The sequence below is a fragment of the Gavialis gangeticus genome, unplaced genomic scaffold (genome assembly GCF_001723915.1).
Source record: "Gavialis gangeticus isolate Ggan-Ray unplaced genomic scaffold, GavGan_comp1, whole genome shotgun sequence".
In the NCBI taxonomy this organism is placed as follows: Eukaryota; Metazoa; Chordata; order Crocodylia; family Gavialidae; genus Gavialis; species Gavialis gangeticus.
In genome coordinates this window covers 111,006,740-111,019,176 of record NW_017729025.1, presented here as the reverse complement: position 1 = coordinate 111,019,176, position 12,437 = coordinate 111,006,740, and the positions used below count along the sequence as shown (strand labels likewise).

General features: G+C 50.0%; 1 protein-coding gene and 1 long non-coding RNA gene across 3 annotated transcripts in view; one reads left to right on the top strand and one right to left on the bottom strand.

Annotated features, from left to right (window-relative positions):
• Positions 1-6,597, bottom strand: part of LOC109298966 — a 31,242-nt gene extending 24,645 nt beyond the window's left edge. For both annotated transcript variants that reach the window (XR_002097733.1, XR_002097734.1), the window contains exon 1: positions 6,516-6,597. This is a non-coding gene — a long non-coding RNA (uncharacterized LOC109298966). The remainder of the gene's footprint in view (positions 1-6,515) is intronic.
• Positions 6,598-6,600: 3 nt separating this feature from the next.
• CAT (catalase) overlaps positions 6,601-12,437 on the top strand; it is a 50,917-nt gene continuing 45,080 nt past the window's right edge. The window contains exon 1 of the mRNA XM_019519406.1: positions 6,601-6,764. Coding sequence (XP_019374951.1) covers positions 6,699-6,764 — 66 coding nt within the window. The 5' untranslated portion in view covers positions 6,601-6,698. The remainder of the gene's footprint in view (positions 6,765-12,437) is intronic.

Sequence of the window (12,437 nt, the reverse complement as noted above, 5' to 3'; positions counted from 1 at the left end):
TGGCAGGGGATCGGACTAGATGATCTGTCTAGGTCCCTTCTGACACATTGATTCTATGATTCTATGACAGGTAACAGTTCAGTCCCTCTTACAGACACACTTTCATTCTGCTGCTTACAAGTAAATAAAATTGATTTTTAAATAATTTGCGTACTGTTCAATTTCCTCATTTTTTTCCTTCTTTTTGATGAGTCCTTAGAAGGGTTAGTCCTTTTATAGTGACTGGAAATCATTGGTGGATCCAGGAATATGAAAAGAGGGGTGTGGGAGAAGCCATGGTTCTGCAGGGGTGATTACAGCCCAGCTGTGCCTAGGGACAGATTGTGCCATGAGAGCAGCTGTTGATGACATTTTGAATCCCCAAAGCAGGTACAATTCCCTCCCCCTCCAACTCTTGGCACTCTATCCCCTCCAGCACAGACACCATCACTCCCCTCCCCTCCCCTTCTCCAGCAGGGTTTGCCTCTAGGTGCAGAAAGGGAGACCCACTGCCACCATTGTCCCCAGCTGACCCAGGGTTGAGGGGAAGACCCAGAGTTCCTCCTGCCCCACTCCAGCCAGGGCTACTGTAGCACAGGGTGCTGGGCTTCTTTACATGTTCCCCGCCTGCTGTCCCAGGTCCCTCACCAGCTCTGGTTCGGACACTGCTTGGGAACCAGGCCTCTGGGGCTAGGGGAACTGGAGCTCCCAGCATGTTGCCTATTATGTGGAAGGCGGATACATGTGACCATGCCATTGTCCCCTCCAGATGGATGAATTCCTCCCCTGCTGGAATGCACCATGATGGCTACAGTTGCTCAAAGGAGGGACTCCATTCATTACTTGTCACTTAATAGTATGTTGTTAAATTGACCCCCTTTCCAATTAATTCCTTAGATGACTAGAAGATGATTTGAACACTCCAAATAGACTTGACTGGTATAGCACTAAACATCCACCACAACAACAGAAAGGAAAATAGTATAAGAAAGTCAAAGGCAAAAGTTTCCTACTTTTCCTTTGGAGTTGCAGAGCACAGGGGTGGAATATTTATCCAAATCCATTCTGGAAGTGAGGGCTCAAGGTGTTAACTTTTATATGGAATGTTATTAAGCTGGAACATTCAGGAAGTCCCTTTGTTTTGAGATCTTGGAAAAAAACAGCTCAAACTACTTTTTAAGTGGTCATTTTAATGTTTTTTAATGGGCATGTCTACAACAGTGGTTCTCAACTTTTTAGATTTAAGGCACTTCTCAGAAAATACCAGGTCTCAGCTTTTACTCATTTCTTGACAATGTTTTTGACAGTATAGATTCTTATTTGAAATCTCTAGGTTTAACTTGTGACTCACCCTTAAATAGGTGCTGCACCACACTAATTGAGAATCACTAGTCTACGTTCCTATTATCTTGGGAGAACTTGGGAGTGGCACTGGAGTGGTGCTCAGGTGCACTCTGAGCCATTCAGTATTACACTGAGGTGAATCAAGTCTAACTGGGGTCACCTGAAAGGAAATTAATAGGCAGGACTTATTTTGTTGGTGGCAGACCAATCCACTTAAACAATACTCTGACAAATCTAATAGCAGAAACTTCTCATCTTTGGCATTACCTTTAATTGTAGCTACTTAGGCAGGATTAGTTTCCTCATCCATCTATGGTACTCAATAATGTTTCTGTATCTGAGGGCTTGGCTGTATCTCACAGCTTTCTTGGTGTGTTTAGGGTGATTGGTGGTTCTGTGCTGATACGTATGTTGGTCTGTCTGTTTTTTGTATAACATAGTCTGTATTTTACCATTCTGGATACTGGTTATTATGTCTAAAAAGGAGATGTTGGTGCTGGAGTATTCAAGAAATAGTCAGATGGAGGGATGATGATTGTTGAATTTCTGATGGAACTCAATCAGAGATTGAAGTTTTTCAGTCCAAATGATAAAGAAGTCATCAATATATCAGATACCACTGAATTTACACTGAGGAGAACACCCAGGATTGCCACCTCGCCAATCTTAAAAAGGCTTTCACCCAACAAGGAGACTCCTCCAGAGAGAGAGATTGCACATTTGAAAGAGCCACCGGATACCACATGACAAATTGCTGCAGTACAGAAGAAACCCCACCATGAATTGCACACTGCTGGTTATGACATATCAACCCTCCCTCGAACCCATACAGAAAATCCTCAAACAATTGCAACCCATACTAGAAGGAGGCCCTATTCTTAAAGACATCTTCCCAGAATCACCCATTCTAGCCTTCAAAGAAGCACCGAACCTCGCTAACCTCATCACCAGAAGCAAACTTCCCTAGGCCCAGAATACACCGAATAGATCCAGTCCATCTGGATCCAGTCCAACACATCTCCACCACCCCCACAATTACTACACCCCACAACAGACCCATCAGCATTCCTGGGTCTTACAGCTACACCTCCAGAAATGTAATATATCTCATCCAATGCACCAAATGCCCTGATGGAAAATATGTACAAAAGACCAAACAACAACTGCGCACCAGAATGAATGGACACCAGAAATCTATCCAAGACAGGAATACCCAATTACCGGTTGGGGGCACATTTCTCACAAGAAAACCACTCTCTCTCCAGTCTCTCAGTTCTAATCTTCAAAGATAACTCACAAAACACTTCTCAGAGATGAGCCTATGAACTTCACTACATCAACCTCCTGGATACTAAAAATCATGGACTAAATATAGACATTGGATTTATGACACATCGTAACCTGTCTGACATCTGACTCCCAAGGTACCTCTCCACTATTTAACTGCTTACATTCATCCCCCTTCTCCCCACCACCCAGCCTGTCTCTCACCCACTGACTCCTCAGTTTACATCTTCACTGATTGCCTATCTTGCATGTAGACCAGCCTAGCCTTTTTACTATTCATTTCATCCACAAAGAGCACACACCAACTGCAGAGACTTCCTCAGCCTGACAAAGGGTTTTTAAACCCGAAAGCTTGCTAAATTTTTTTTTCCAACTATTTAAGTTGGTTTAATAAAAGATATCATATTCACCCAACGAACCTTGTCTGTCTTAGTAGTTCAGCACTTTCAGTTCACTGGGTCTGCCCCGGGAACTGAGTTGGTCAAGGCCTCTACAAGAGTACAATCATAATATAGCACTACATATGGTAAACTGCATATGATTATATAATCCCAAGATGTTACCAAAGGGAATAGACTGATGCTGAATAAGTATGGCCTGGAAATGATTAGGGTTCTATCAGAGGAGAACAGTTCTAGTAGGGGTGGTGAAATGAATGTTGGAACATGTGTGTTTCAGGTTTCTTTGGAAGATTTTGTGTTTTTAAAATGGTCTGACCACTACATGAAAAGGATCATAGGGAGTGGCTGCCTATGACAGCAGGGGATTGGATTGAACCTCCTGGGTCATTATGTTCCTAGGGCAGGAGTGGGCAATTATTTCAGGTGGAGGGCCACTTCATGAATTTTGGTGAGCTGTCGAGGGCTGCATGGGTAGCCCCGCTCCTTGACAGTTGTCCCGCTCCCTGGTCGCCATCTTGTGACTGGAAGTCCTACCCCTAACCCTACCCTTTGCCAGTGGACGTCCCTCCCTTTGCCCCCAGAAGTACGCCTTTTGGGAGGGGGTAGTAGAACCTTGGAACTGGAAGTTATACTCTGTCACATGGTCTATGTCAGGGGTAGGCAATGTTTTTTGGCTGGAGTGCCAAAATACACACCATGTCTACCTTGTAAGGCGCTGGAGTGCTGGCATGCCAAATAAACAAAACTGGGACAGGGGGTATGTGGCAGGATACACTGCATATTAATATAGTTAATAATCATAAACGTTTCTGTTTTATGGTAAATACCAGGTTTTCTAAAAATTCTAAACCTGGTGACCATAAATAAAACTTCATAGAGGGAAGAGAGAGGGAAGAAAAAATAGAGGGGAGAGAGGGAAGGAAGGAGAGAGAGGCATGGAGAGAAGCAGGTGCACGGGGAGGCACTTGGGAAGGTGGCAGCTGGAGGAGAGGGGGGCCAGGAGGGGAGTGGAGACTGCCTCAGAGCTCCGCAGACTGGGCCACATCTAAGCCCCCAGCAGCACCCAAAGTGGAGCCTGGCCTGGCCCACACAGCTCCGTGGGATGGGGTGCAACTAACCTGCCCTGCCCACAAGAGGATACTGCCTGGCAGGGGCAGGATGCTGGGCTTGGGGGGCTCCTGGCTCAGCCTCTGTGCATACAGGGCACAGCATGAGTGCAGCAGAGTTCCCCGGGCCACAGCAAGAGCCCCCGGGGCTCTGGGAACAGTTGTGCAAAGCTGTGCACTTACCCCCGCTGGCCTGGCCCATCCAGTCCCAAGTGGCACATGGCCCAGCCACCAATTCTCTTTGCTAGTGCTGACTCGGCTGGGCCTGTTGCATTCCAAGAAGCATGCAGGGAAGCAGCGGCTAGGCCGGCTTCGCTGCGTGCTGCTTCCTAGCATGCTGCTTGGCACAGGCTCAGTCACAGCTTTTTGCCCTTCTAATGCCAACCTGTCCCAAGCGGTGCAAGGAAGCAGCACGTGGCTCAGCCGCTGCTTCTCGCTGGTGCTGACCCAGCCAGTCCTGTCCAGACCCCTCTTGAGTGGCATGTGGCAAAGCCGGCCCAGCCACTGCTTTCCCACATGCCGCTTGGAATGAGATGGGCCCAGCTGCGTCGGTACTGGCGAAAAGCAGCAGCTGAGTGGCACGTGCTCCCGCCACTCCCCGCAGCCCCCATTGCTTCCAAGCCCTCCCCCCTTGGCTGCAGCAACTTCCCTCCGCCCCCCTGCTTCCAGCCTGGCCCAGGATGCACCAGGGGCTCCCCCTGCTCCATCCAATATGGCTTTACTTTCTACTCGGATGAGGGTGGGGAGCCACTCCAGGGTCCACAGAAGCTTCTGGTTTGGGGCTGAGGATGAGAGGGGCAGGGTAGAGCCAGGCAGTGAGGGGCAGATAAAAATTAATTTTCTAAAATGTTTAGAGGCCCCGCAGGCTGGATAGAATGAGCTGGCGGGCCACATCCGGTCCGTGGGCCGTATTTTGCCCATCCCTGTCCTAGGGTACTAGGTTCACTGCTGCAAAAACAACAGCAATTAGAACTGTAGCTTGTCCCTCTGCCTTTAGAGCAGCATTTCTCAACCTGTGGGTTGTGACCCAAAAGTGGGTCACAGAAATATACAAAAGGGTTGTGAACCTACTTGAAAAATGGATTCTCTTTTAAAAGAGAAAAATGTGGGGAATGGCAGGTTTCCCCTTGTAGGCTGGCAGAGTTCCAGCTTGCAAGGGGCTGCAGGGAGTGGAAGCAGGGCGATCAGGCAGGGGGCGCCACTTGGACGTGCGGCAGTCAGCAGAGTATACAGCAGCTCCAGCAACTCCCTGCCATGGTCCAGGCACTGCTGTCGCTTCCCTTTAGGCCATGCCTCTACACAGAAGAGGAGGTGGGGTGGCAGGCAACGAGTCTTGCCACTCTGCTTCATCTTCCTGCATCAGGTCCTGCCTGCTGGGACATGGAGGTGGCTCCTGCCCATGTCAGTCCAGCCAGGCTGCAGCCCTGTGCCTGCTGTGGGTGCACAAATCTTGGGGAGCATGTGCCCCCCCACCCCACACACTGGGAGGCTAGGACCTGAGGGCAGTGGGTTGGGAGTGAAGGGCATCCACAGGGCTGGGGGTGTGGGGGGCTGTGGGTTGGGAATTAGGAGCACCTGCAGGGCTAGGTGCCCTCTTTTCTACTTAAACTATTTACTGGGTCAGGACTGGCTATGGATGTTTACAAATGGGTCCTGGCACAAAACAGGTTGAGAACCAGTACTTTAAAGCAACCCCATCCAGCAAAAACTATTCCAAAACCCAGGAGAGGGGAAAAAGTGGAGGAGGGGGTGCTGGAAAGATACAGTAGTTACTTCAACTAATACAGTAATCTCAGGGCCGGACCTGTGTAGGGTTAAAAAATCCTCCCATTTTCAGCTAACTCAAGGGAGAGAGATGTGGCCTACTGGGCAAAAGGTCCACGGGTCCCAGTGCAAACTGAACGGATCACGAGACTGTGGACACAGGCCAGACAGCGGTTTAATTTTTCCCCCTTCAGGATAAGGCAGGAAACAAGCTATGCTACTAAAAATACGACTTGCCAACCCAAGTGCTGGAAAACAACTCGTTCTGCAGGAGTCTGTGGGCGGCAGGGGGTGCTTTCCACCCCCCTCGGGCACTATGAAGGTGGAAGAGCAGAAACAAGTCTCAACTCCCAAACGCTGCACTTGGCAAGGGAGATACCAGGGTTCCCCCGCCCCACAAGAGCTCTTGGAGGCTCTGCAGCTTGCCCAGGGTCTCCTCTGTGCTCAACCCCTGCAGCAGCTCAGCCGTCACGAAAGCAATCAAACAGCAAGGCAGGCCATGCCTCCCACCACGGCGCGCACAGGCCCAGCACAAACACTGCGAGACCCACCTCGCTCCCTGGAGAGGCGGTTCTTTCTCGCTAATTGGCGCACGCCGCACCCAATCAGAGCCCGAAGTGGCGAAGCTACTGACCAATGAGGGGCCCGCTACGGGTGACAGTAGCAGCCGCCCGCGGCGGTGATCTTATCCGTGCCTGTCTGAGGCGAGCGAGGAGCTAGTGCTGTTCTGAGCTGTGCTCCACTCCGCAGGCGACAGCTGGCTTGCTTGTAGCGCCTCGCCTCCTCCAGCCCGCCCGGGGGTCTCGGAGCCCGCAACATGGCCGGCAGCTCGGACCACGCCTCGCAGCAGCTTAAGCAGTGGCGGGACCAGCGCGGCTCGCAGGTAGCGCGGGGCACCCTGCCGCCTCCTCCCCACTTCCCGCCGCGGCCGCTGGCGTCTTAACGGACCGCGCGCGGCGCAACCACCCGTGCCGGACGGGTGCATCCACATGGCAGCGGCTATTGTGAGATGGAACCTTTCGGGGGGAGGTGGGGTCGGCGACATGGCTGCGGCCGCCGTGAGATGGAGCCGTCCAAGGGGGTCGGCCGCGAAATGGCAGCGGCTGGACTTGTGAGATGGAACGTTCCGCGGTGGGCAGCGGCTGCTGTGAGATGGAACCGTTCAAGTGGGCGTCGGGGCCCGCGATTGGGGAGTCGCGGGGGGTGGGGCCAGGACGCTGGGCGCCCCCTGGAGGCGTTGCCCGGGGGGGGAGTGGGGGCGCCCCTCGCAGGATGAAGTCTAGAGGCCCTGGCCGGGCTGGTCCTGCTTTGAGCAGGGGTTGGACTAGATCAGCGGTTCTCAGCCTTTTCTTGTTTTTTACCAGGTCCTGTTTGTTAAACATCCATGGCTAGTCCTGACCGAGTAAATAGTTTAAGTCGAAAACAGCCCCTGGTCCCTCGCTGCTGCCCTGCTGGCCCCAGCCCCTCCAATGTGTGGGGGCAGGGGGAGCCTCAAGCAGCCCCTGGCAGGCTATAACTCTGCCAGCCTGCAAGGGAAATCCCGCTGTTTCCCACGTTTTTCTCCTTGAAAGGAGAATCCATTTCTGAAGCTTGTTTGGGACCCTTTCTATACTTCACGACCCACTTTTGAGTCGTGACTCACGGGTTGAGAAACGCTGGACTAGATGCCCTCCCAAGGACCCTTCCAGCCCTCGCTTTCTATGATTCTGTGACAGTCGTAGTGCTGATAACATCTTCTAATAGTGCTTAAAGTCCTGTATGGACAATAGGTTTGCTCAAGCGATGGCACCCTGCAGTGCTTCTGTTACTTACTTCCCAGGCAGGCATCAAATTAGAGCAGAGGTTTTGCTTTTTTTTCCCCAGTGTGGTGTTTTGTGAGGCTGAAGAGTTGGAGCGAAGTGCCAAGACAGTATCCAGCTACTAATGAATCTAAGCATTTGCTATCCTTTAAACTAAATAACACTGGTTTGATAGGTGGGTTGGTTCCCAGTGTCTGAATTAATTTAAATTTAAGAATTGTTGTAGAAAACTGAGGTTCTAATAGGAGACGGATCAATAAAGAGTTGAGTTGGGCTTTCACAAGATGATTAGTACACGTCACAACATGGATTTTTGGTATTTGGAGTAATGTTTGCTACAGAACAGATTGTAGGTATTACATTTATCTTGGTTGTCATGCAGACACATTGGAGGTATGAAGAAGTGCAGTGGAAATCAGAGAAAGGACATTTTAAAAAAAGCCTGTGTAAGGCACTAGTACAACTCAAAAGGTATTCAAGGCTCTTCAATCTAGATAACTTCCCTTTGCTGGGTGGTTTTGACAAATGCAGTGTCCTCCTGGACTCTGTTACAGTGTTAATTCTTCATGGTAAACAAAGAAGGAAGACAAACTTACAGATTTAAAAGGCTTAGTCCTGCAGGCTGTTGAATCAGCATTAACTCTTCTACAAGTCAAGGAATGTTGTATTTACTTCAGAAAATCTCTCTCTATCTGAAGGAATTGCTGTCTCAACACTTTTTTAAAACAGTCACTTGATCAAAGAGGAAAACTGGTCAAAGTTTGTTCAGACTGTCGTTTTCAAGTGCCCTGTCCTAAAACTTAGTTTATTAAATAGTTTGTCTATGTTTCCTTCTGTTCTTCTGTTCATTGTGCTGATTGCATACAGCAGTGGTTCTCAACCTGTTTAAAGTTGAGGCACCCCTTGTTTGACTCAAGGCACCACTCGGACTTAAGGCGCTCCTCCATAACTTGCGTGAATTCAGCAGCACCACATTTCAAAAACTAATTTATAGGGATTTTGGGCGCTGATACCGATAGACAATTTTTAAGGAGGCATATTGGCTGATAGTGATCTGATTTCTGATATGCAGCTGGGTTTGAAGAGCTGTGTGCAACTGGTAAGTCTGTTGTGGTGGAAGGGGAGGGGGAGGGAAGGAGTGTGTGGGGGGTCAGATCAAGGCCTCCACGGTGAGGGAGGAGTGGCATAGGGGTTGGGGCAGGTGCTGGGCAGGGCGTGGGATGGATCTGCAGCTTGTCTCAGGGACACGGGGCAGGGGAGTGGCTTCCCCTGCTGCCCGCATCCTGGGAGAGCATGGGGAACATGTGCCTTGGATCTGCGTGGGGTGGCTGCAGCTGTGGCCTGAGGTCAGGGCGGTGCCAGGCTCTTCCTGGTGGGGGCTGGGCCGGGGCTTTGCTCTGGGCAGGTGGAGGTGGTGCTGGGAAAGAAGTTATGAGGGGGTGGGAATGCAGCCACCCCAAAATTTACCATGGTCCCCCCATTGCCCTCCTCTGAGCACTGCTGCTGCCCACCTCAAGCGCAGTCCCGGCCCAACCCCCCATCTCGCGCACTGGTAAGAGCCTGGTGTAGCCCCAGGCTGCAGCTGCAGCCCACCCCAACCCACCCCGCAGAGATCTTGGGGTACATGTCCCACCCATGCCTTCTCTCCCTCACTGCAGGGGCCTTGACCTGCCCTCCCTAACAGACTTACCAGCTGCACGCAACTCTTCAAGCTGCCAAGCTGTGCTCATCTTCGCCTACGTGCTGCGCTACAGCTGTACACATGCACAGGCATTTAATCGGCCAAATCAGGCCAATTTCCAATACAGTAAATTTTCTTTAAATCAGTGCCAATCCGGTATCAGACCAACGTACCAGTGCACCTCCACTCTAGAAGTGTTTACCTCCTTGCTGATGGGCAAGGAAGTGGAGGCAGTGCAGTGGCCAGGCAAGGATGAGCCTGACCTTGCCCTTGTGTCCTCACATCTTGTGGCACCCAAGATTTTGTGGCATCCCAGGGTGCCTGACATACAAGGTACCTTGGCATCCAAGATATGCTTCATCAAGAGGAACCAGACGATCTGAGAAGGGGGAATGGGGGCAGGGGGCTATGAAACTGGGTCCTCACGAAGTACTGCAAAAGCATAAACAATAAAACACAATAGCACAGAAATGAAGTTTCATTTCTTTTAGTTGTAGCAGTAAAGGGAACATGGTTTAAGAAAAAATAATTTGTTTTTGTTTCCTTCATATATTTTCATATCTCTTCCTCCTTCTACCACTCTCCACAGTTAATCACTATGAAATTTTGAAACTGATGTCCTTTTTCTTATCCCATTAGATAAAAAGACCTTCACTAACTGTTTATAACTGGGTAGCAAATATATTTAAAAAAGAAAAAGTTCTTCATTGCTCGCTCTCTCTTTCCCATGTTTTTCCATCTCTCACATAGGCTTTGTAAAACAATGGCAGGCTGGTGTTGGTCAGACTCACTAGCTTTGTCACTACTCATGAAAGCTACAGGCCTTTTGAGGATTTATGGAAAGCAGTAGGAGCCCTGTTCATTTTGGGGCTGGCTATGCTGTACATTTATCATTTTTTAATTCTAATATTATAATAGTCTTAGTCTGTCTGTCCATAATGCTTTATTCACACTCTGATTAGTTGCCTTGGCAGCCAATCGGAGTGTGCTGGACAGAGAGACACTTGGCAGAGCGCTGCCATGACAGCGGGGACTAAGGTGTCAGAGCAGGGTAAGGCGAGGCAGAGGGCGACAATAGGGACTGGAGCGCCGTCATGACGGAGGGGATGGAGTGCAGTGGTGGCAGAGGCGTGGAGTGCTGGCTGCTTAGCGCTGGCCTCACCCTGCTCCACACGGCAGAGCACTGCCATAGCAGCGGGGACTGGGGCCGGAGTGGACTGGTGGCTCTGTCCCCATCCTGAAGCAGTGTGGGGGGTGGGGAATGGCTTTGGTCCGAAACAGCAGTGGCGTGCAGGGGAGCAGCTCCGGCTCGAAGCGGCGGGGTGGAGTGGCCCTGGTCTCGGCCTCGGCTTCGGCCTGAAGTGGAGTGGAGGAGGGAGGTGACGGCCCCGGCAAGCAGCAGGGGGGAGGCAGGGAGCAGCTGCGGCCCTGGCCCAAGGTGGGCGGGAGGGGGGGAGAGGGCCAGATGCAGGCCTCTGTCCGTGCCTCCCTCCTCAGTCATTCTTGATGGGCAATTTGCTAGTATATTAGAACATAGTTTCTCAACCTGTGGTACGCGTACCTCTAGGGGTACGCGAGACACAGGCAGGGGGTACAAGAGAGATAGATAGAGATGGAGGAAGACGGTAAGAGAGTGTTATGGACTACTAGGTTAATATTCTAACAGAGTCTGTTAGAGGTAACTTAAAGATTCATATCCATCTTGGACTAGGAAACTACTAGATGTTACTGTATCAAAATTGGATTGTCCAGCCCAATTTTTGAGAGCCATCCCTGGCAAAATTTTATTTGAATGCTTTGTTCTATCACAGTTCAAGTCGTGGCATGTATGACTCTACACTGCATCCCCCGAACCTTTCAAATGATGACCAAAGAGTCCTGTTCCATGTGTGAATATGATATACAAACACCAGACTCATGTTGTTCCCAAAGAATAAAGGCCTACCTAGAAATCAAGAGGTGTCTGGACCAGCAGTCCTCATGAACTTTTAGTTTACAGCTATATTCCTTCTCTATCTGTTTCACAGAATCATAATGTTTTTAATAAAAGAGAATTAATCTAATATCATGGCTCATGGAAGTCTCCACAAAAGAGCACAAAGATAAAGATAAAGTAATAAGAACTTGTAAAGGAGTACGGTCTTTGTTCAAAATGTGGATGTATGTTATCAAGTACTATCTTTCATTTGACTGTTAATGTATTTTTGAATGATGAAAAGATATATTGCGTTGCTCGCTTCAGTTTGTGTCATTCAGAATGAGAATTAAGCATAGGTATGACTCATTGTTTTTCTCCAGTCTTGTGACTTTGTATTTGAAAAAACCCTTGGGACTAGTCCTACACAGCATAGATTCCCATGAACTTTGACTGGAAATTTTGCCTGCATAGAATGGCAGAATCAGGACCATTACATTAAAAAAATGTAGTTATTAATAAGTATGTCAGGAGACCTGAAATGTTCAAGCACAGTGAGGCAGATTTCCTTGGCAAGCATAAATACTTACAGGATGCATTTACATGTTCATTAATATACTTGTGCCTCTAATGTGAGGGCACTTTTACACGCATTCCGGAAGTGGGTGATGCTGCACTTTAGAGCAGCTCAGAGAGCTCCTCTAATTAAAGCGCAGCAGCAATGTCTCCTGTACCAGTGTCCCCATGCTTAAAAATGGCAGCAGGGGTGCTTGAACTAAAGCTTGTTTGATGCTGATACATGAGGCATGGGAGGCTGCTGGAGCATGGTAATTACTATGCACTGTAATTACAGCATGTCAGGGCAGCCTCCATGTTTGTGTACAGGCACCCAGAGGCAATGGCAATGTGTAGGGGGCATACGTGCACCTCCTGAGAGTGCTGGTGAACCCCCTGGCTGGCCACACTCGCTGCTTAGGGGACGGGCAGGGGGGGCAGGCAGGAGCACCAGTAACCCCCCCTGCAAGCACTAGCTGGGGAGTGGGAGCGCTGTGACACTCCCAGAAGTGGCTGCAGTGATTGGACGTGTGCGGGGGACCCCTGTCATTTCCCCCCCCCCCCTCCCCCTGGTCGGGGCAGTTGGCCCCGGGGGGTTACCCCCCC